Below are 25,627 nucleotides of genomic sequence, written 5' to 3' on the forward strand. Positions count from 1 at the left end.
ATTTCCCCACCTGTTCAATACAGAAATAATTGATGAATTATTGATGAAACTTCCTAAGATTTATTTATCTACTGTAAAAGGTAAAATGGTAAAGGTAGTCCCCTGTGCAAAGACAAGTCGTTTTCGACTCTGGGGTGACGTTGCTTTCACAACATTTTTATGGCAGACTTTTTACAGGGTGGTTTGCCATTGCCTTCCCTAGTCATCTACACTTTCCCCCCAGCAAGCTGGGTACTCATTTTACCGACCTCGGAAGGATGGAAGGCTGAGTCAACCTCAAGCCGGCTACCTGAACCCAGCTTCCACTGGAATCAAACACAGGTCGTGAGCAGAGGGTTCCGACTGCAGTACTGCAGCTTTACCACTCTACGCCACGGGGCTCTTTTCTTATCTACTGTACAGAGGCCTAAACTAGCACTGCTGACATAAAATATTTACTTACAGTGTTCATGACATTTTGCCAGATTTTCTAAGTCATCCACATGATAATAATCATAGCCAGATGTTCCCAACACTTCAAATGGTAAATAACCTATTATTGGAGGTGCCCTGGATAAAGACAGGAATTGTTGCTTTATTTCTCAGAAAAGAAGAAATCTACCACACCATTATTGATTATTTGCATTTATAATCAAGCAAAAATGCAAAAAAGTGATATTTATTGTTTTCTATAAACAGCCAATGCAGATTACTGGCCACTAAAGGTAACAGAATGCTACCGTTCAGTACTACATTGTAAGAAATGGCACCTGTGATCCAAGAAAAGGAACTTCCATTCTAAGCTATGTCTAGAGGTGAACTCTTCATTGGGTTCTTCAACAGTGCTCATTTCCTAAAAAAATAAAAAGTGTAAGTTTCCCAGAACTGATCTACTCTAATTGTAAAATTCTACTGAAATCTAAACCTTCCAAACAGTTAAATGTTTTCAAAGTAATGAATTGTGATTTATTTTATTTTAATTTTGCTGTTTCGATGCTTCTTGGAAGTGGAATTCAAGCAACTTGCTTGGCCAACCAACGTATTTTCTGCCCACATTATTAGGATGAGAAAAGCAACCTTGATCACCATAAATAACATGTAACAGAACCAGCAAAGAACCAGAACCACCACCCAGCGGTCCATTCCTCTTTCACACTTTGACTTGGAACTCAGTTGTAGGTTTTCATAAAATTCACATACTACAATCTTCCTGAAAGAGGAGATTCCTTGCAATTAATTCAATGCCACATCAAGAAGGGCACCACATGGGGGTTTTTTTAAACTGTGTGGAAGGTACAGAGCAAGATGGTTGCCACTGTCAACTTTGACTGGAGCAGTTGAGTCCCCCTACTGCAAAAAGAGGGTGTTGTCAAAATCAACAGCATCATCTATTGGCTGGGAATGCATTCTTCAACTGGATACACCATGCACGCAGTGATAAAGGTTAGATTTGGATATTTCTAACCTGCAAAACACCTAATCTAGGGTTATCCCACATGCAGTCCCCACTAGTGGATCACTTCCCTGGATCAGTATGAGTATAGCTAACTAAAAACAGGAAATACTTAGATTACATACCCAAGCAACAGAATTATAACAGATTTTAAAAATATGTTTTATATTTGGAAAAGATGAACATTTTAACATACCTTGATAAACTGAGGTGTAGCTAACCTAACTGTAGCTACAAAACAAACTCTATCTTCATAAGAAGGCCTATGAGGCCGCTGTATGGTTCCTTCATAACCATTATGTGCAGAGTTAGGCACTAAAGAAAAGAGAAAGAAGTAAACAACAGTTTCAAACACAGCAAAGAAGATCTTAACATATAACACCAATTAAGAAATGTACAATTTATGATGGACTATAATCTGAAAGGAAACAAAACACAGATCTACACATTAAAATCCTGAATTTAATAATACTAATTAATACACTAATTAGTTGTGTAATGATAAAACTTCCAAAGCATTTGGGTTGGATCCGGTTTCCATTGCGGTAAATAGTGCTCTCTGACACAAGGAGTCTTCTGCCAGTAGAATATGAAACACCACCTTTTGCATTGCAGGAAGGCTCCACCATTATTAAAATGGAAATGTTGAAGCCAGCCCTTTGTTTAGGAATGACACAGTTTGCTAAACAAAATACAATTCCTGCATAATTCCATCTGATTGCAAAATATTAAAAACATGGGATATTTTCCACCTGCTCTTCAAGTTAAAACTGGTGTGTTTTAATTATAGGAGTAACTCAAAAAGCTAAACTGTTGAACAATGAAAACTACCTGTTGAACAACAGGAGCCAACTTTATTTTTTTATAACTTCAGAGGTGTTCAGGGTCCAATTAATCTTTACTTAAAAAAATTACTGAATCACTGCTGCTTATAGTTTATTAATAAGGTTTTAATGTACATTTATACTGTTTTTATGCACATATTACTGCAGCTTAAGAGACAGTAGTCTTTACCAGCAGCTAAGTGCTCTAATTTCCAGTTCAAAGAAATGTAATGGAACTTGGTCGTTTACTTCAGTCTCTCCATATATATATACTGTGTGTCAATGAACATCATTCTAAATATAGTTTTAATGGCACAGATCTTTATACTCTCAAAAGCAAAAACACCTTAGGTTTTTGTAAAGTGAAAGCATCAATGATAACACCAGCGCATATATTTCTTGAACTACTTTACATTTACTACTTCATTTCAGCAGAATTATAGTTATGAATGTTGTTATCCAGTCCTATTGCTCATAACCTGGTGGGAGGAAGAAATTACTGTTGATATTCCTGGTGAAGTTTTATTTGTGTTTTCTTATTCAAAGCTATGGGACAGAAAGAGACATTTATAATATACACTAAAATTGTACATTATAAAGAGTACTACAGTAAACTTACTGTTACTCAAAGACTTGAAGTTTCCTATAAATTTTACATATTCATATGTAGGAGGCTCTTTGGGGTCTATTGTCCCACGGAGCATATGGCAACAGAATTCTAGCTGATTTTTTGCTGTAAGATGAAATGCCAGCACTGAACAACAAAGCATTACAAGTTGTACAATTTTCAAACAAAAAATAAGCAATTACACAACCTATAATAGAAGGAGCTCCCATAACACAGTCAAACCAATAGTCCAAGTAGTCCACTACTGGTCTCCTTGCCTGATGGCAGCTCTCAAGGTTCGCATTATAGCAATGCTAAGAAAGGCCCCTAACCCCGAGATTCTCCAGCTGGAAATGCCAAGGATTGAATCTATACTCTTATACATGTAAAAAGGTATGTTCTAAAACCAAGAAATACACCCTTCCTGCAACAGAATTGTGAACACAGTGAAAAATGTGGGTAATGGCCAATTCTTCGTGGATTACTGAACTGTGAATGATAAACTTTTATGAAGTTCAGTGGGTCCCTATCAAAATTCCAATTTCAAAATGTTCAATAAGAATACAAAATGCCAACATCTTGTATATAACATAAGACCTAGGATGGGGGTTTCAAACATGCAGCCCAGAGGCCAAATCAGGGCCCTGGAAGGTTCCTATCAGGCCCCTGAGCAACTGGATGTCATCTGTTTCCCTTTCCCTCTCTCTTGCTTCCTTCTGCATCACAGCTTGATTTGCAAGGCTTTCTCAATTGCACAGGAGCTACAGAGCAAAACCTCTATTTTTTCCATTGGCTGAGGTTTCTGCCTTGGGGAGGAAGGAGGGGAGGCAGAGCTTGTTTTTCCAGGCTCTCTCAATCACACAGCACAGTTGCTGAGCCAAGCCTCTCTTCCTTCTATTGACTGAGGCTCTTCCCCCACCAGTTCCCTGGGGAAGGAATGAAAGAACCAGAGCTTCCTTTGCCCAGTTCCCTGGATCCCATGGGAGAAATACAGAGAAAGCACCTTTAAAACCAATGAGTGCAAACGTATTAAGTTTTTTTAATTATGTTTGCCTGTGACCTTTATAAAGTTTATATCTCTTCTACCTAATCTTAAATAGGTACACATGGCCTTGGCTGGCCCAATAAGGTCTCATTTATGTCAGATCCAGCCCTCATAACAAATGAGTTCAACACCCCTGCCCTAGGAGATGTAATACTCCAAACAAACATTCCAGTTATTCTTTTCACTTATTTGGCACGTGAAAATAACTTCAGGAACCTCTCAGCCCAATAGAGTAAGTCAAAGATTATCCTTTAGCTTTGTATTTTAAAACTTACACACTTTAGGACCTCTCACCATTTCGAACAGATAATTCAACTTACTTTTTAAATATTCCGGAGTCAATGAATCACTTTCTAACAAATGAGTGGACAATATTTTATAAACCTCTGAATGTTCTCCCTCTGGGACAAAATTAAATATACTCTGATCCACAAGGTCAGACTGAAAAACAAAAAAAGAAATGAAAAGAAAAGAAAAATTAAACATCTCATGAAATATTATTTTAAAATTCACAGCAGCCAACAAAGCAACAACTTTCTGATTCCTAAATCACTCTAGAATATTTGTAAAACAAACCAATTTCTGATATAATGAGCAACTGTTGCAAAAGACATATACAAACGAAAGAAAAAGTTCAACTGTGTTTCTTTGGTTGAGGTAACAGCCAGAAATGAGAGGGGGCAGGAATAAGCCTGCTGAAGACTTATGGAGAGTTTTGCTTCGTCGTAATAAAAGGCATTCTATGATTTTGCTTCTGGAAATGAAATATCTGATTGAAAGATAATGCTTTAAATCAAAAGTAGCAGTGTATATCTCTGCCAGGTGACGCCATGTATTCAAAAATTATATCTTAAAAAATATACTGGCAGTTATTGCCTATCTAATGCAAATAGTTATCATGACTAGGCTACTACTTTAGGTTCTTACTCGGGGGGGGGGGGTTATGCATGTCTCTTCTATAATAGATCCCCTTGCAACCTGCCACCACTTCTGTTCAAAAATAAACCATCAGTAGTTCGAAGAGCTACTGTCTGGGATCCAGAAAACCATTCAACTAGTTCCATGGGGGGAGGGGAGGAATTCCTTTTAACATTGAATGGACTTTCAAAAGCAGTGCAATATGATGGGATTAGGGGCATGGGATTCGAAGTAATTTTTTAAAATCACACTGGACATACCAAGGCCATGACATAGTTTAAAACAAATGGAAAAAAAGTAATGGTCAAAATAATTAATTCTGGAATCTCTGTGTTATAGCTGGTAAAGTGTCAGATTAGGCCCAAGGAAACTAGAATCCAGTCCCACTTTTCCATGTAGCATACTGGATTACTTTGGGCTGTCACTATCTTAGCCTTAGCTACATCACTGTTGTGAGCATAAAGGAGAAGGAGATCAAAATCTAATAAACAGATTTAAGTTCTTTCTTTCAAGTTCTCAACTACTGAGTAGAAATATTACTAGTCTCTATTTAGAATCACTATGCGTACAATGGGCTTGGATCAAGACTAAATTGGCAATTCCCACAGATTTACCCCTTCCTGCTGCAGGCCACCCCTCATATAATTCCTCAGGGTAAACAAATCACATTTTTATTACTTCCCAGAAATAGCACTTCGTAGAAGCTGATGGGCTACAGTGGGAAGAGGAAATGATTCCCCTGAGGTCCTCACCCCCTGGGAACCCCTATTTTCATCATGGCATGTTCCCCCTTTTTCAGTACATGTATACAGTGTCGGCCTAGGATTGATAGAGCCTGAATTAAACCAATATCAAAAAGCAGTGACTCATGCTAAGGTGGAAAGGAATGAAGAGCAATTCCTCTATCAATCATGCAAATACCTACTCTGAGAGAAATTAAACTGAGTGCCATTTCCCCCAAAGACCTCAGAACCTCTTCTCAGATAATTTAATCCTAACCAATGACCCAGATCTCCTAAACAATAAGAACTTTCCTCCATTTCTCAATCACCGGACAGGAAGATTCGCGCCCTTTCCCAATCATGTCAAGTACCCAAGGGAATACTTTAGACAGCCTCCATACAAAAAGAAAAAAACCCTGCTTTACCCAAAATACAAAGGACTTCTTTTCAGGGTGGTTCATTTGTGAAAGATCACTTTTTTATTATCACCACAATATAATGCCAACACCTCATCCCCTCTTTAACCTCAGAAAAAAAGGTTTAAAAAGTTACCCCTCAGTCCCACTTTTTGTTGCCAGTCTAGTACACATCCTGTTACCCCCACCCTCTTGCTTCTCTGTTTCATGGATTCTCTGTCTCCTTCCCCCGTCTGGTCAGTTTCATCATCTGCCCAATGCTGCTTCATTGCCACTGAGAATAACCCCCCTTTTCTTCAGGGGCAGGCTCATATTGTATTGTTCCCCCCCCCCTCCGTTTTTGTTATGCTTTAGTTTCATCTCCCAGCAGGAAGGCAATTTTTCTAGGGAAAGGTTTTTGAGCGTTATTTACATTTCTTTTTCCCTTCTGTAATTTTAACTGCCATTTTTCTACTTGCATAGATAACTCTTTTTCTGTCTATAAACCTTTTCTGTTTAAGTGTCTTTCCCCCCTTATTTTTCCAAGTATTGATCTGAATCTGGACCTTGGTATACATGGGCTTAAGAACCCAGGTATATTAAAGCAGGGGTTCCCAACCCCCGGGCCATGGACCAGTACCAGTCCATGGCCTGTTAGCAACCAGGCTATGAGTTGTATAATTATTTCATTATATATTTCAATGCAGTAATAATAATAATAATAAGACATTGGATTTATATACTGCCTTCCACTCCGAATTTCAGAGTCTCAGAGTAATTCATAATCTCCTTTACCTTTCTCCCCAACAACAAACACCCTGTGAGGTGGGTGGGGCTGAGAGGGCTCTCACAGAAGCTGCCCTTTCAAGGACAACTCTGCGAGAGCTATAGCTAACCCAAGGCCATTCCAGAAGCTGCAAGTGGAGGAGTGGAAAATCAAACCCAGTTCTCCCAGATAAGAGTCCACGCACTTAACCACCACACCAACTAATAGAAATAAAGTGCACAATTGTATCATCCCAAAAAAATCCCACCCACCCCGGTCCCTGGAAAAATTGTTTTCCACAAAACTGGTCCCTGGTGCCAAAAAGACTGGGGACTGCTGTATTAAAGTACCCGAAACACAGCTTTACTCTGTGTTAGTAAGGGGGTGCCTTTGCATGTTACAGCCCTGACATACACAGACTGATTTGGGTAACATGAAGACAGAAAAGTTCTTCTGCCACTAGAAAAATTAATCTGGATCAAAAAATATACATAGATCTCCGCTAACCACTTGATCACTATTAACACATGGCCAATATGGTCAGCAGCTTGAAATCTGGATATTGTAGATGCCTCTATTAGAATGCAGATTGTCCTTCACAAACTGATGAATACTCTATTGGTTACTTTGACAAGCACCTGACTTTTTGCTGCATAGAGGCCATTTTAAGAATACAAAGAACAAGCTGAATGACACTTTTTGGGTTTGCATGCGCATCCCTGCATGCTATCAAGAATACTATTGGAAGAGAGTGTATGTGCTGCAAGTGGGGGGATAAAAATCCTCACTACATACAAATTACTGAACTCCATTTCCCAGTTTGATGGGTCCAAGTCTGCAGTACTGAACAGTTTCATAGTGCTGCAGAGCTCAGAGGCAGAAGTGGACAGAGCAAGACAAGCAGCAACATCTGGGTTGATATAGTTTTGGACATCATTTGCTAGACCATTCATAAGACTGCCTGCTGCACTTTTGCCACATCCCAAAATTATTTATACCCTTTGACAACTGAAGAGCATTATATTTGCAGAAACTGATACCTGCATGGAGTGAGAATAACACACTGACGTCTGGGTTACGTTGATATGTCATTACTATCGCAACTATGGATATGTATTGTTGTTCTCTGTGGTGGCTGTGTGTGCATATAGAAAAGAGTTGGATGGTTCAAGCTCACCAAAACAACATCAGCCTCATTTGTAAGAGATACGTAAGACAACAGGAGTTGCATTCAGAAGAAAGGAAGGAAGAAAAACCTTGGAGAAAGATACGCACACCGTTTAAGCTCCAGAATCTTAATAGCAGATGGTAAATTGTTTGCACATCCCATGACCAACTAAGTCTGATAACCTACTGAAAGCAGCTTGTACTTACTGGCAAATGTTCAAGTAAAGGGGTTACACTTTCTGATACGTATATTATACTTCCATCTGTCATGATTGCGAGAAAAAAACCATCAAGAGCCTGAAATTAAACATAAAGAATAGTTAGAAATAAGTACCTTACTGTACAACTTGGTTATTTTAAAAAAACACACACACATTATCTTTTTATTTGATCTAGAAATCATAAAAAGTGCATCTTTGACTGAAAAACGTGTAATATTGTATTTGATCAGATTTACTTCACAGGACTAGAAATGGCTAAACCCATTCTTGGACACTGCACCACTCAGGCAGTATCGCTCCCCAATAATCCATAAGAGGTCCCCTTTTCCAACCTCAAGTACAACTGGCAGACATAAAATGCATAATGAAGGGAAAGAAAATTAGCTCTAAGTAACTGAATGTTGAGAAAGTCTTGTCATTTGAACAATGTTCTACACAAAAGTGGGCCAAATATATAATAGAGTCTGGAGCAAATATATCAATAGTTGTCAAAAGTTTAATCACACTGCAATGCCTGTACGAACTCAAAAAGTGGTCAGACATTTCAAAGGACCAAAATATCATTCCTATTTATATTGATTAGTTACCTGGTTTTAAAGAATTTGTGCTTAAGCACCCCATTATACATGAACCTGATAGCGATCACATGATACCTGTCATAAAAATATTCCCCTTCCCACTGTAGCCCACCAATCTCCACTGCTTACTGGATCAGGTTGGCAGCATTTTAATTGCAGTATATCTAGCAAAAAGTACATTGCAATGAAATCTTATAACTTACAAAGAAACAAGTATAATAAAAGCAACACCTGTACATTTTAGAATAAAAAACCAGAACTACCTCTAACATTAACTGAGTAAATTCTTCATTACTAAGGAATGTGGGTTTCCAGTCTTGTCGGATTTCACTGGCATCTGACTGTGCCGTAATTTCTGTAGAAGGAAAACACAATTATCTGCACATTCGTTTATTCTAAACCATATACCTAACTTTGTATGCTAACATGTATTAGGAAAAAAACCAAAAACCTCTTCTAGTGTCACAGGTTGTTTTCTACAATCCCACTGAAAGTTACTACACTTAGTGCATCAGATAATTAAAAAAAAATTTTGAAAAGGAGAAAAACAAACTGTATATACTGCAACATTCTGTTTTCAGTGGCTGGAACAAAAAGGCACATGGGGAAGGGACAATAAGAGACACATTTACTCCTTGGGGCTGACAGATGGATCAATCTGGAAGTTGTTTCACCATTTAAGAACCAATAAACTGAGAGATGAATTCTACAGGTTTTATCCTAATTTTTCTTCAGACTGCAGTAAACCACGTGACATGAAGAGAGCTTCAAAAGTAATTTGTGGCCAGACAGAACTGTCAGTTTTTCCAAGAAAGATTCAAAATTCCCAAAGGCTAGCACAAGACATTTGGTCAGCTCCTACTGTTCTTTGGATCCTAACCACTGTGACTCACAGCTCAATGGTTAATGTATGTGATAATGTCCAAGTTCTGGCTGCTGCCAACTGCTTTTATTTTTGATGGAATTATGTTGTCAGGGCATGCACACAGGAATAAAAGCAAAAATAACTAAAAACTAGATAAATGTATTATTAGATATAGATTAAACTGAATGGAAGTCCCTACAACATACAGATCCTACAAAAAACCCCTACAGGAAAGGAAGAGAACGATTTTTGCTCCCAATCATACTAGAACAGAACCAAAATGGAGTCTGGCACAAAAAGTGATGGCCAGCAGTTAAACTCTGGCTCTTTCCTTCCTTCCCCAGGAGACCAGGAGAGGGAGAAGCCTCAGCCAAAAGAAGGAGGAGAGGCTTGGCTCAGTAGCTCTGCTATGCAACTGAGAGAGCCTGGCAAAGCAAGTTCTGCCTCCGCCCCCTTGCTCCCCAAGGGAGGAGCCTCAGCCAATGGAGAAAACAGGGCTTTGCTCTGTAGCTCCTGTGCAACTGAGCAAGCCTGGCAAAGCAAGCTGTTATGCAGAAAGAAGCAAGAGAGAGGGAGAAGGAAGCAGATGACAGCCAGTTGCTCGGGGGCCTGATAGGAGCCCTCCAAGTTCTGAACAAAAACATTACTAAATTCTAAGTAATCAGATCAACTTATATGAGAAAGTTACAAGCTGAAAGCTGAAAACTGCTTGGTGGGCATTATTTTTAAGAAATTAGCACTATGCTAATAAATTTGGATGCATACATACACAGAACCACATAAATGCTCCTGCATGCAATGTTAGCAAAATGATCGTCTACTTTCAACTAGTTAACACAATTTGCAAAGATACTGTATATACCAGTACAAAGGAAGCAAAGCTATCTTTGGGGTAATGGTTAAGTGCACAGACTCTAACCTAGGAGAACCAGTCCTCCACCTGCATCTGCTGGTATGACCTTGGATCAGTCTTAACTCTCTCAGAGCTGTTCTGCTCAAGAGAGTTTCTGCCAGAGCTCTCTCAGCCCCACCTACCTCACAGGATGTCTATTGTGGGGAAGGGAAAGGAGATTGTATGCCACTCTGAGACTCCAAATGGATGCAGTTATAAATCATCATCATCTTCATCGTCTTCTTCAGAAATGACTCTTTCTGAAGTTCCCAATAATACAAATACTTTCTTTTGTTCATAGACAACCAGCTTTCCTTATGGGCATGCTGAGTTTGGTGTGTGAGTTTCTGAGCTTTGAAACATTGCTCTTTAAATTAATTATTATCTCATATAAGGCCTTGTAAGCCTATATTCTCAAGAACACATTAGCAAAGTTAACTAAAATATTTTATGAATTATAGACATATTCCAGCATAAATACATATTTTCTTCAGTACCATTAGACAATTTGTTCCCATAAATATGAGCCAGAGACCTAAATTACAACAGATATTAGTATTTTAAAAGCACAAACAAGAGAAATACTCGTATTAATTTCAACTTTCTTGCAACGTCCCAGAATTACCTTTGTGCTTCCGTAAAAAGTCAATGCTCTTCTGCAACACAGTGGATTTGTCCATCTTCCGAGCATTGCCTGGAAGCATGGATCCCAGCTCTTTGATGAGAACATTAAACTGATCTCTGCGTTTCTTTTCAGACTTGTTTCTTGATACTCTAAAGAGAAGAAACATTGTGACAAAATTTACAAGTTTTATGCAGTTCTACAGTTATTGTGTTTTAAGTGTCAACCTTTACACATATATATATTAGTAAAGGCTTAGTACATATTAGTAAAGGTTTTATATATATATTAGTAAAAGTTGCTTTGCATTGGACAGTGCCCACTGGACAGTATGTAGGGTGTGTGTGTGTGTGTATAATACAAACACACTACATACTACTTTGAATAACACATTTGTAAAAATAACAGGAAAACTTTCGCAACAGCAAAAGCTTGACAAAATCAGGATGAATAATAATAACAATACTAAGCAAAATTGCTCCAGTCCAAGGGTGGTCAAACTCACTTAACGTTAGAGCCACACAAAATAAAATAAGGGAGGGGGGGAGGTCGAAATAAAGAAACTTTAACTTTATATGCATGCGCTAAACCGCCAGCTGGCTTGGCTTGGTAAAGTGATTTAAAGAGAGAAATGCCTTCTCCAAGTTGGCCAACAGGGGCTTTGAGAACCACACAATATGTGTGAAAGAGCCATATGTGTCTCCCAAGTCACAATCTGGCCACAATAAGGATCTCTTCCTTAAAGAATCTATCAATATATCATCATTCTTTCAAAAGTATCCTAGAAAAAGAACAGGAGACAAGAAAAACTAATCTCAATGCTTGGTAGATTTAGAATATCACAAGACATATTTTAAATGAAACCAATTTCCATTTATGTTAATATTTTATTTGCAATATTTCATAGTACTAGACTACCAGAAAAACAAAGGACCTGATCCAAGGACCCTTGAATACAGAAAAAATACAACAGGTAAGTTTTATCTTTGCTGAACAGTGTAGGTTATCAGCTTGGTCACTACTCTGCAGAGACCAATGCAAAGAGATGCCTCAAAATCAGTGTTCCCCTCCTTCTCAACAAGAGATCAGCACTGTCAGAGTGGACAGCCTGTTTGGCAATGTGTACAGGGTGCAGAAACACTGCCATACGCTTCAAAGTGCTGGATATGGAGATAGTCCCAGCCCTTGCTTTGCATTGGACAGTGTCCAAAGGCACTCACTTCAAAGCACAGACCAAACTTCATGACCTTTTTTAGTTTGTCACAAAATACCTCTTTGCTTTATCCTTGTCATCTTCTTCCACGAGACCATCAAAAATGCTACCATCATCTCTAAAAGAAAATAAACAAGATTCAAAGTACAGCCTCGTGCTATAGCATTACCTTAATGCAGGGCTTTTTTTCTGGGGGAACACAGCAGAACAGAGTTCCGGAAGCTCTTTGTGGGAACGAAATTATCAAAAAAATGTTTAAAAGTACAAGAGGGACACCAGGGGAAGCATGACATCACAAAAATATTAAAATAAAATTTTAAGATTTAAATTAGGGGATTCCTGCTAGCAGCTGTGGGCAAGTGGGGAAGCAGCCAGACAGTGCAGAGGACGTGTCTCTCTCACCAAGGGTGAGGAGCAGCAGTGTGCCCTGGCTACCGCTCCGCACACTGACTCCCAGGTGAACGCAGCCTGGATCACATGATGTTGTAAAAGAAGTTTCTGGCATCAATAGATTTAAGAGTTTTTGGGGCAAGTTGTATGTTATGTATCATTCATCTCAAAAAATGCAAGGTAGCTCATGTCATGTGCAGTTCTATTGGAGACAAGGATTTAAAAATTGGAAGGATTCTATCTACAAGATGGGTTGCATCTACTTACAGAACTGTTCTGACTGTTTGGCAGGATTATGAAGCCCTAGTGCTTCGTTTTGAAAAAGGTAAATCAGCAAATGGTCAAGACAAGAAAGGAGAAATACACATACAAAGGTCTTCATAGAAAGATTACATCAGGTGAATTTATTTTAGATCTAGGATTAATTTGCGATGCTTTGCAAGAACAGTCAGACTGAGAAGAGAAGCACTGTTCCAGGTCCTTATCATAAGAAAGCACTTGAGGCAACAGAAAATCTGTACTTTAAGGGTTTCCCATTGCATAGAACAAAATAGAACTAATGACCCACCAATCTTCCCAGTTGCATTCTATGATCAACTTAAAATTTATCTTCAGAAAAGACTGCTTTCAAAAGAAGACACAGAACTGTCAAGGTGTGGAAGAATTCTGGATTCTAAGAATTGGTCAGCAAATTCAAAAGGATAACATTCTCTATGAGGAAGAAGAAATACACATATTGACAAAAAGATTTAAGCTCAATGAAAGAGAAGCCATTCAAGCCTTCAGAGAACATCTAACATTTAGAGAAGAAATGCCCAATGAAGTATCTCAGATTTGGCACATGCTCAATACAATAGCTTATTCCTCCAGTGCGTGTGAAAGGTGATTTTCCCAGATGAACCTGAATGTCACTCTAGAAAGGTCCTCCTTGTCAGTCAAAACCATTAAATCTTTACTGTTTATAAAAACTGTTGGACCTCCCTTAACAGTATTTGATCCAACAAAATATGTTAAAATATGACTGCTCCAAGGTCATCATTCAGCATTAGGCACCAAAAGCAAGACCCGAAAAAGAACAGAGGAAGTTGGTGACATGTCTAAAGTTTAGAAACTGCTTTAAAGTAGAGGCATGAAAATAATATAGTTTCAAAAATTCCCCTATGTTTCTCCTTCATTTCTTTTGAAAGTTCCAGCACTTCTTTTTCCAGAAAAAAAAGAAAAGGAAAGGTCCCCTGTGCAAGCACCAGTCGTTTCCGACTCTGGGGTGATATCGCATCACGACATTTTCACGGCAGACTTTTTACGGGGTGGTTCGCCATTGCCTTCCCCAGTCATCTACACTTTCCCCCCAGCAAGCTGGGTACTCATTTTACTGACCTCGGAAGGATGGAAGGCTGAGTCAACCTAGAGCCAGCTACCTAATCCAGCTTCTGCTGGGATCGAACGCAGGTCGTGAGCAGAGGGCTCCGACTGCAGTACTGCAGCTTTATCACTCTGCGCCACGGGGCTCTTTATCAGAAAAAAAAAGCCCTGCCTTAATGCAAAATTAATAAACAAAAATTATGAGAGTTTGTTAAGAAGACTCTCAGTTTTTTAAAAAAGACAAACACACTTGTATTTATATACTTGGAGACCTGTCACTCCCATCATGAGCCTGTATGCCACTTCAGATCCTCCCAGACATCTGCCCTGGTTAATCCCTCCCCTCAAGACATCAGATCAACCACAACACAAGACCACTCTTTTTCAGAGGTAGTTCCAGTATTATAAAAATGTCTGCCATGAGGATGTATGGAGGGTCCTTGGGCAGTTAATTGTATAAAGACAGTGTTACATTGTACGAAAATTGTATAGCTTGCTGGGAAGGGAGGGCTCCTTTGTTTTTTGTTTTAATTGTTCATTGTCTGTGGGTTATGTTTTCTGTAAACCAGTATGGTCAGAAAGAAAAGCAGCATATAATTTAAAAAAAAAATAACTGACAAAGAAACCTTCACCTTTACCTGCAGATTAGGTCTTTAATTCAATTAGGAATTTAAAAATTGGGATTTGTAAAATTTGTCTCAATACAATAATGAATTCTTTACCAGGTAACAATTTTTAAAACTACATATAAACATTACATTTTCCATTGTACCTAAAACAGTTTCTTTGAGAAAATGTTGAGACATAATTTAGTTATTCTGTGCAACCCCACACAGCTGTTTTTCAGGGCAAGCAACTGACAGCGTTTAATGTTACAATGATATACTTAAGTTTTCCATTACCCCATTTTGCAAATTTGCTTTAAATCATAATTAATAGACATGAAAGCATACAAATAACAAAACTAGAAGGTAACTTACCTGTCTGCAATGGAGCTCATTTTATGGTTGCTTATGGTAAAGAACATAACATGTCACACTTTAGTCTTGTGGTAGACATTTGTACGCCTTGTCTATGAAAGAATAAAAACAGAAGGAAATGTAATGTCCTTAACATAACATTTTATTTCCTCAGAATAAAATTTCCTACTCCCATTAAAGAAATAGCATACCATGCAGCTAGTTCCACATGTTCAATAAAGCCTTAAGCCTTTGTTTTTAACAGCCTGCTTCCACACCACCAATCAAAAATGCTATTCAAAAAGGATTTTGGAAAGTGTTTTTTTATATACTATGGTGACAAAAAAGGCAAAAATTCCATATACTTAAAACTTTTGACTATGCATGAAGACCACAGTTTCCAATAACTTTTCTCCTTTTTGGCACTATATCGTAGATACCCAAACATAATACATAATCCTATTTTTTACCTTTATACTTTTCTTGATGATAAATACAGATGCTCTAAAATTACTGATTGCAGAAGTGTCTCATGAGAAAAAAAGTGCCTTAAAAATATTCCCAGCAGAAGAGCATGAATTTCTACGTCAGTACTGTAAGGGAAAAAAAAAAGAAATGAAAAGAATTGTAGCTAATGGAATTCTGTATGTGATTATTATTTTACAAAATAATGAGAGCCCCTTCATTTTAATTGCACATTACAAAAATGCAGAAATATATTTAACAACAAGGCTACCAAAACATAGGCACTTCTTTGGCAAAAAAAAAAAAAAAGTTCTTGAATATCACTTCAGTCTTCCTGAATAAAACTTCATGTCTAAACGTCTTGTTAAAATGAGTTTCATTACAATCAAAGTAATTTAATTCCAAATACACTAAAACTTAGTGTGTCAATGTCTCTTGTCTCTTTCCCACAACTCTAAATACACTTTTTTTCATACCACATATCCATATAGCAAGCAGGATACCACAGAATTGTCCCACTTCTGCTCTCTTCAGCTCCCTTACTGTTGCCAGTGGTGACTGAAAAATGAGAGCACATTTTTCAGGACTACCTCAAAACTCCATCTAAATATTAAACAGGTATTTTGAACTCCCTTCAGGAAAGTGAGACATAAAAAGAGAATATTTAACTTGCACTTATAAAATGAATGTGTCTTCCTGCCGCTAGAGCTGCTCAGCTAAGTTTTTAAAAGTGATTTTCCTACAGAAATTAAAAAGAAAGGAAAACAACCTGCCAGCAGAAGGGGAAAGGCAATATAATCAAGAGCATGACTCAAGTGAACCTGGGTTTTTTTGTTTTTTTTTTTGGCCTAATAGCCTACTGTCATATTGACCTACTTTCCCTGTTAAGGTAGTTAAACCTTTATCTCCCATTTGAACAGTGTTCTTTCTTTTTTCAAACAAAAGTATCCACTAATATGCACACAGAGATCTCATAAAATCTAGAGTAGGGCAGAAACCGTAAAATGAAGCCTGCATTTAAAAACTTTGAGTAAAAGTTAACTTGCCAATTATTACACAAGTTTTAAAAAGAAGGAAATTTTACATCTGACCCAGACAGCTTTAAAGATCTATCTCAGTTTCATTAGCATTTATACACACTTTCATTGTCCTAAGAACTTCATGTTACCTTACTGTAATAGTTACAAAATATTTGTATCATACTATCTCCATACAGCAGATGGGGGAGTTTGAGACTGAGACAGACAGACAGACACTGATTTTTGAAAAGTCAAAGCTCAATAGTAGAGCATCTGCTTGGCATGCAGAAAGTCCCAGGTTCAATCCCTGACCTCCCCAGTTAAAAGGATCAGGTAGTAAATGATGTGAAAGACTTCCAACAGAGACCCTGGAGAGCTGCTGCCAGTCTGAGTAGACATGACCTTGATTGACCAATGCTCTGATTCATATGTTCATGTATGTTTGTACATATCTGACAGTACAATTTCTGACAGTAGAGATCTGAAAGTTCCCACTTGTCTTAGCCACTATACTGAACCAGCTCCAATGCCCACTACATTGCATACTTTGAATATGCCTAGAACTTTCATTTGTTATGACTAGGATCCAAATACTTTAGGCTGATCCTTGAGATTGTACTAACCCAATAGAACTTTTGACTCCCCCACCCTGAACATGAGACACCAATGCCACAATATTAAGTATTTTTAAAACTCCCCATAGTTTTAATAGTGGTTTTCTTTGGTCTCTTGGAAAGGGCATACACATATCAATAAAGAACAACACTTAATGACTTGGAAGCTTTGCAAAGCCAAAAGCAGGTAATCAAATATTAGTATATTGAAAGGATATCCAGAGGAGTTTGGAGACTGATACAGATGTCTACATAAACAATTCTGTTACTTGTACAAAGGAGAGATGGACAGACACATAACGTTTTATTACTTTTTCTTTATGCTTCCTAGCATATGTCCTTAAAGCAGCTCTCAAAGAATTTAAACTATAAAACAACAAATGACATAACAAAGAAATCCTGTCCACCTTGAAAAAGCAGTAGCTTCAGTTTCAAAAACCACATTATCCACTAAAATGTTTAAGAAAGAGGGGAATTACATCAAGATTGTTTTTTAACGAACTACATTAACTCATGCCATTGCAGCATTCCAGGCAACCCATAGCTTTGTACCAGCACTGAAAACCTGATCGAACATTTAACACTCAACTATAATGCAAAATTTCCAGAAATGTTGAAGCCATAAGGGAAAAACAGACTTTTTTTAAAAAAGAGAAGAAAATGTTCAGGAAGTATATCGTAATACCTACTTTCCACTCAAACCTAAACTTATTTTCCCACTTCAACAACATAAAATATATTTATAACTTAGCACATAAAATTATGCTGTGTCTAGAGTCACCAGGTCCTACCTCGCTGCTGGTAGGAGAAACCTGGACCAATCCAGGAGTCTTCTGCTACACGCATGATATCCCTGATGCAATGATGTCGCTCAGAAGTGCCGTCACTGCATCACTGACATCACATGCAATGCTCTAGGTTTTGGGCAAAAATTCTACAGAGGGGTTTTTTTGCTACAAAACCATAGAGTTTGCCCAAAACCCAAAGAGTCGTCACACAACAACATCCCTGTTTCAGGATGCAGTCTCCTCTGACAGCCAGCTAGGGGTGGGCAGACTGGAGCCCCAAAGACCAAGGGATCCCCTGACCAGACTGGAGGTCTGGCAACCCTAGGACTTATGGAATTAAACAATATAAATGTCTAACAATTCAATCCTATGCAGAGTTACTCCAGCCCAGCCCCTTCAAATTAATAAGGGTAGACAGGAATATTGTTGCACTATATGTTGCTATATTTTTAAAAAACAAAATTACAAATATATCCAATGCTAAAGAAAGTGCTACAAACTGTCACAAACTGTGTTATCCTAGCACACATATCTTAATTATTGTCACCTGAGAAGCAGGAAAAACACAAGCTGAAATCAGAACATAAATTCTGTTGCAAGTAAAAGAAAGCAAGTTGTTTGGACCAAAACAGTCTCATGCAGACACAATACAACCAACAACATATTTGGACAGTGAGTTAATTTAACAACAGGGAAAACGGTGAACTCCTTACAAATACACTATTGAACACTTTATAGTATAAGAACTGTTGCCAAAATTATTCATATTTAAAATGCCGATCATTATCTAATAAAATGCCTGATCATTAGCCAATAATGCTTGCCTTACATAAAATTGTCTATGCTACATATACCATGTCCTAGGAAAACCTAGTACATGTGCGTGTGTGTGTGTGTGTGCGCACGCGCACGTGTGTTAAGTGGCTTCAAGTTACTTCTGACTTATGGAGACTCTTGAATTAATGACCCCCAAAGATAATATCGTCAACAGCTCTGCTCAGCAACCTGAAGGCCATGGCTTCCTTAACTGGTTCAATCCATCTCAAGGTAGGTCTTTCTGTTTTCCAGTGGCTTTCAGAAACTGACTCCTCTTCTAAACTCTGTAAATTCTTGACAATTTACTACAGTATATGCTCTATGTGGAGCTGACATTGAAGAAAATGTGGAAGCTTCAATTAGGGCAAAATGCAGCAGCTCACTTTCTTACTGAGGCATAACACCAATTTTGAAACAGCTGCACTACTTTCCTATTTGCTTCCAATTTCAAATAACTGTTTCTTACATTTAAAGCTCTTCATGACCTGATACCCACACATCTAAATGAACACTTTACCCATTCTCAACCTATGCACCAACTTTCACACTACGGTAGTAGCAGTTTCATAGCTGTTCTCTTTCCCTCACCTTCATATGGTATACTCTGCCTTTGTCTTTTCCCAGGTTTTTTCAACTGTATTCAACTGTGACTAGAGATATTCAGGGCTGGACTTTTTGTAGTTCTTCTAATCAAAAACTGGGGGAGCACTGCAAAAATGATATGAAGTATTTTTCTTCAAAATGAATGAGCTGCTTTTAAAGACAGCTTTAGTCAAAATGTATAGCATAAATTTTGAGGAGGCCTTTCTAAGGAGTTTTGTTTCAATTTTTCCAATGGAAATTTTGGGAAGCACTTAAAAATCCTTTGGGATTGAGTGAAATGTTTAAGACAAGGTTTTACTCAGTCAAAATGTACAATGTGCAGTCTTCTCAGGTGGAAAAATTAGAGTATTTGAGGGATGACTGGAAAAAAACAGGGATTTTTAAATTTTAAAATGTGAAATGCTTTTAGGTGAAGGTTCTTGTTACTCAAGACGTATAGCATGCAATGAGAGAAATGTACATAGGGAGAAGCAGTTTGTGACTCTCTTTTTGCTTTGATATATTTTGCTTATAGAAAACTAAAGCAGTTATACTTTGACATTCCATAGATATGCCAATATATACAATTTTATATGCTAAGTAATATAATGATGTTTATGTTGTTAAAGCAGCAAAACAGATTTACATATGACAGAAAAGTAATGCATATATTTCAACTGTTCCCAAAATGGCCACTGTTTAAAAACAACAGTAAAACACTTTTCCATAGCTTTAAATCTACTTGTGAATGGCCTTTCAGAGGTAGTTTGCAAAGCCCTATCAGTTGGCCTGCTCTAGTGTTTGTGAGATAGCTCTATCAGCGTACAGTCTTCCAAATCCAGAACCAAACCAGGAATTTTCAGCAGACTGTGAGCATAACTAATCCTGAGGGGGAAAGATTGAGGTAAGAACCATATAGCTATAAAGGATGACCAATCCTTGGTTTATAGCTATACATAAGATTTTTATATATAAAGATATTTTAAATTATATAGGAAAACATATCTTTCATTTTTAGAGAAGACAGTCTGAACTTTCTGAAGATAATTGCCAAGTATGCTCTGTACAGTGAAATTGCTCAAATGAATATAAACTGCTGAAGAAGGCTGAAATGTTTTCTGCGAGTACAGTGACTGCACAGTCACACAGAGTTTTTAAATAGGCAGACTATGCTATAAATTGTCAGACAATGCTGGATATGTTGCTGTTTTAATAGCTCTTACACTACATGTCTTCATATGATTTTGATGTATTCTAGCTCTGAGTTTTTCTGAACATCATGCTGCTTAGACAACAGCTGCGATAGAAAATTATCTGTAATGATGCTGCGTGGATAATACAGTGAAATCATAATAATTTAAATCACTAGCCAAAAGCTGTACATAAAACCACTGATTAACATACCATTCCTCCTTCCCAGGTAGTAAAGTAAATACCGTTGCTTATTTAATTAATATTCCGTTTTCAACACATGATCTGCATTATGCCTGAAGAGGTTGATAATTGTAGTTAAATGAGCAAGCACTTCAGTGAAGTTTATTTTTAACAATGTCTCTTTAAATATTCAAGGTGGAAGATGTTTTTCACATACAATGTAGGTGGGGTTTTATTATTTATTTTAAAGGTTTATATATCCACCTTTCTCCTGGACATCTCTGGACCCAAGGCAGGTAACAAACATACCAAAACAACTAGGTAATGCAGTTTCAAAAAACAGCCTAAAAACATGTTAATACAGTGACCCATTTAGGGCCAACCCAATGCTTTTGGCTCCCTGGGGAAATTGTGACCTTGCCACTTATCCAGTCCGGCATTCTATTTTGTACAGTGGCCAACCATGTGTTTTGGAGAAACCAGTAAATATCATACAACGGGTGCAGCTGCACCCAAGCATCTGGCATACCAAAGTACACAGCCTCCATATATGGAGGTTATATTCCAATCTTTGATTACTCTCTTCTTCTCCTCCATTATTCCCTCTAATCCCTCCTAAGATTCTTAGAAACTTGTTATGGTAAGAAACGACTTGTTTAACTCAATTCTTTATCAATCAACATACATATGCACAAATACTAATTAATGACTTGGGTCACAGCTTAGTTTTCAAAATACAAATGCCTTGCCTCAAATTAAGTACTGAAATTAGTTCTTCTAAGATTCACACTTCATGGTTTTTCTGCAAAGTTAGCCTACATAGGAAAGTGTGTCTACCTAGCATTTCTAGTCAAATATCATGTTTGTTTGCAGGGGTCGTTTTGTAGAAAAATAGGTGGTGAAGCTCATCCAGGGATTGTTATGCAGCTGCACCTACTATTCAATGGACAAGGAGGTGAAATTCTCAGGTTCAGGAGCTGTGCTCCTGGGGGCTCTCACTGAATCCAAGGCCTGTCTGTTTGTTTTGTTTACTGAGGTAACACAATTGCTTACATTCATGAGGCATACATGCTTCTCTCTACACAGTATAAATATTAATGCAGTCAAACCAAATAAAAATGACCTGATTTTCAAGTACATGGCAAGGGGCTTTGGGTGGTACAAGCTGGAAAAGCACTCCTAGTTTTCATCTAAACTTGAAAGGCCAATTTTTGGGGGGGGAGGGGGGGTTTACCACTATGTAAGAACCACTATGAATAAGTAGGTCGATATTACTCAACAGCTGCTTGCTCAAATCTGCATAATGCTCAGCATTATACCACTTTAAACCACCTTCACAGTAGCTGAAATTTAGGCTTTCATCTGTGTCTGAGGTGTGATTAGAGCAGATTTTACCCATATGTTACTGATTGTCTAAGGACCAAACTACACGATACTACATCCCCAAGTTGGCTGTGGGGAGGCAGAGCCATTTTGGAGTACTTTTAATATTGCCTAATCCTGCTGGGGACTGCAGCACAGAAGGATCAGGGGCTCCTATTTCCCTTTATATCATTTTCTAGAGCCAAGTATCTCTCCACCCCTTGTTATAATAGCAAGATGGGGCAAATGGAGCAAGGTAAAAATATGAGAAGTCAGCAAGGAGGAAGAAGAAAGAGAAAGAGCAAATTAAAGGGCAGGGGCAGCCATTCAGGACAGATGGCCCATGTCAGAGGCTTCACAACTGACTTTTGGACCCTAATCCACAGGTTGGGAAACATTGCCCTGGACAAAGGGGAAAGTGACAACACATCCTGTGGGATTAAACAGGAAGCCAATGGCTTCAGGAAAGCCTGTGAAATATTTTAATATACTTCAGAAAAACTTGCCTATCTGCCTATTGCATGAACTGCCGAAACAGCTATACCAGAGTAGCTACATGTAATTACAATGCATAGCCTAGGAAATTAACTGGAGAAATTCATAACCGACTCTTGTAAAACTGACTTTTCAAGGTTGTATATTCATGCAAAGTTAAGGTACTTTCTGGGTTGTAAAGGTTTTATGCTATTATGGTGTCAGCCATTAAACACCTGCCCTTCTCCAAAAGCAGCAGCTGATGACATTTGGTTATCTTCTGCAAGGATCAATGTGGTGCGCTAGGACATCAGAATTACTATGGAAGTTTAGAGGGAAAACTCCCTTTTTGTTTTTCTTTTATGGGTTAACTTTTGGAAAACAGATGAGAAACTTACTTTCTGTTAGTATAGCTAGTAGGAACACGCAGGAATACAGTTCTGGCTGGCTTAGCATCAGGGGGTGTAGCCTAATATGCAAATGTGTTCCTGCTGGGCTTTTTCTACAAAAAAGCCCTGACTGATGCTAATTACTGTAGTTTCCAGTACTACTTTTAATGATTTGATTATATATATGCTGCCTAGTGCACCAACTGTGACAGCTGGACCATAAGGAAGGCCGAGCGCAGAATAGATGCTTTTGAGATGTGGTGCTGGAGAAGAATCTTGAGAGTCCCTTGGACTGCAAGAAGATCAAATCAGTCAGTCCTAAAGGAAATCAACCTAGACTACTCCCTGGAAGGTCAGATGCTGAAGCTGAAGCTCAAATACTTTGGCCACCAAATGGGAAGGGAGCATTCACTGGAGAAGATCCTGATGCTAAAAAAGACAGAAAGCAAAAGAAGAAGGGGACGGCAAAAGATGAGATGGCTGGACAGCGTTACTGATGTAACAAACACGAATTTGAGCAGACTTCAGAGAATGGTGGAAGACAGGAGGGCCTGGCGTGACTTTGTCCATGGGGTCGCAAACAGTTGGACTCAACTGTGCGACTGAACAACAAAAAATGCTGCCTAAAGAACCACTGCTTGGAATGTGATTTAGAAATACAGAATGAGATGCAGAGATCTGCAAGAATTCCATTCAAAAGAAAATAACTTTTCCACTTGTCTCCTGTGTCCCCAAAGGTGACCATCAAGTATCCACAGAAATCACAGGTACACTTTTTTATATAAGCAAAAATACATTCTCTCTATATATACAATGGTTGTGCATGGATGCTACTTATAAATTTAAAAAAAAATGTTGGGTCAAAATCTGCCACAACCACACTCCCCCCCCCCCCCAAAAAAAAGATTTTTTTCAAAGGCAGATGTAACATAATCTGGCTTCAGGTTACTGAAACAAGCCTGTCAGAATTGAGAGATTGCCCAATTCATTCAAGTTTAGCAAGTTCCAACTGGAGGTAGTTTTTAAGGTGCCACTGGGCTTAATTTAATGGAACAAACTAATGCAGCTGTCCCTCATGCAGCATGCTACACTGCTTTTATGATACACTGCTAAATGTTTGATACCACAATATGATAATGGGACATATACAAGCCTGGCAGCTAAGCAAAAGAAGTTAGAAGCAGGAAAGTCTGAATAGACAATAGGCTTCCATATTGAAAAAAAGGAATCAATCTTGCAAATTATGTATTTGTAACAACTTGTCTGTTCTTTCAAACTGCGCAAAGACTTGTAAGACAACCAAAGATATTTGTTATAAGCTTGTCTTATTATTATTCTTTATGTTATTTAATATAATAATTTTATGTTATATAATAGTGACATCAATGTTATCTTAAAACCTAGGCTACTTTACAAATTCTTTCACAAGCCTCTCTCTAGAGGGCAAGATTAAAACTTTAGCCATGGCAGACACCATCTACTGCTCAGTAGTTCCACTTTTGGCATAGATTCTAACTTGGTACTATTTTGCATGCTTAATCACTGCCCACCAGCTATATGTAACTCTGCTCACTATACCCCATTTCATTATCTTATGAAGTGTGCATGCACACAAGAGCTTACATTCTGAATAAAGGTGCTACTGAACTCCAACTTTGTTCTATTGCTTCAGACCAACACAGCTGCCTACCTGGATCGATCCACTTTCCCGTAACATTTCTTGTGACTTTCAACTTGTTCAAGATATAGACGCAAAGATACCTATGTCCTAGTTCAGCATTGAACATTCCACAACTGGAATAGAGTTTTCTTCATCTGAAACAGCATTAAGAAACATCTAGGGGGGGGGGACCAGAAAAAAGTCTGGGAGTGGGGGGGGAACCAGGAAAACGTGTCTTTCACTGCTATTCAACAGAGATACAAGTGATCACTTATGGATACATAAATATGGGTGTTCTATTGCAGACCGTGTGCCCTCCCTGAAGACTAAAATGTTGCATCAAGCACAGCTGAACAGCATCTACAGAAAGTGACGCTGAGCAAAGATAAAACATTCTTCCCAAACCAAACTATGACCTGGAAAGAAAAAAGAGAAAGTCCTGCACACCTGCCATATTCAAACCTTATCAAGTTAGTAACTCTTGGCTGGAAGAAAAAGCCATGCATGCTGCTCTCATATACCCCATTCTGCTTGCAGCATAAACACTATAGCATGTCAATACAGGGCTCCAAGTGCAACTCCATTCACACTCTGCATAAAGTCACTCAAAAGTAATGTACAACAGACTACAAGGTCTATTTGCAATTTTAAAAACAAATCTGTTTTCACAAGAGGCAGGGGAGTGAGAAAGAATTAACATACTTCAGTTAATAATGACTAATGAAAAAGCATTTACAGTGGGGCATAACTTGGCATACTGCCCCTGCACATAATCGGAAAGCAGTATATTACTCTTGCACATCTAGGGTGTTGCACAACAGTACAACAAGGGAATGTGCCAGCACAAGTGAACTACCACTGTAACCTCGTTTTTTTAAATGCAAATCACTTTTGTCTGTTTTATTTATTAGATTTTCAATATGAAGTAGAATGGAAACTATTATTCAACTTTAATAATAGCAGCTGCTAATAAAGGAAAATACAGATCAGAATTTAGTCACATTAACAGCGAAGGAGGAGATTGGGTTGGACTGGATGGGCCATTGGCCTGATCCAACATGGTTTCTCTTATGTTCTTATGGATTTATACCTCACCCTTCGCTAGC

The 25,627-nt window shown here is 38.1% G+C and overlaps 1 protein-coding gene across 1 annotated transcript in view; it reads right to left on the reverse strand.

Annotated features, from left to right (window-relative positions):
• The window catches only part of CLOCK (clock circadian regulator), a 48,447-nt gene that overhangs the window by 17,362 nt on the left and 5,458 nt on the right, over nt 1-25,627 (reverse strand). The window contains exons 2-12 of the mRNA XM_060246380.1: nt 15,449-15,571; nt 15,000-15,091; nt 12,326-12,385; nt 11,058-11,206; nt 8,939-9,030; nt 8,084-8,173; nt 4,229-4,349; nt 2,876-2,989; nt 1,629-1,747; nt 750-832; nt 443-549 (exon numbers count right to left, since the gene is read on the reverse strand). Of these exons, the coding sequence (XP_060102363.1) occupies nt 443-549; nt 750-832; nt 1,629-1,747; nt 2,876-2,989; nt 4,229-4,349; nt 8,084-8,173; nt 8,939-9,030; nt 11,058-11,206; nt 12,326-12,385; nt 15,000-15,046 (982 nt within the window). The 5' untranslated portion in view covers nt 15,047-15,091; nt 15,449-15,571. The remainder of the gene's footprint in view (nt 1-442; nt 550-749; nt 833-1,628; nt 1,748-2,875; nt 2,990-4,228; nt 4,350-8,083; nt 8,174-8,938; nt 9,031-11,057; nt 11,207-12,325; nt 12,386-14,999; nt 15,092-15,448; nt 15,572-25,627) is intronic.

This window comes from Heteronotia binoei, chromosome 9, assembly GCF_032191835.1.
Source record: "Heteronotia binoei isolate CCM8104 ecotype False Entrance Well chromosome 9, APGP_CSIRO_Hbin_v1, whole genome shotgun sequence".
Lineage (NCBI taxonomy): Eukaryota > Metazoa > Chordata > Lepidosauria > Squamata > Gekkonidae > Heteronotia > Heteronotia binoei.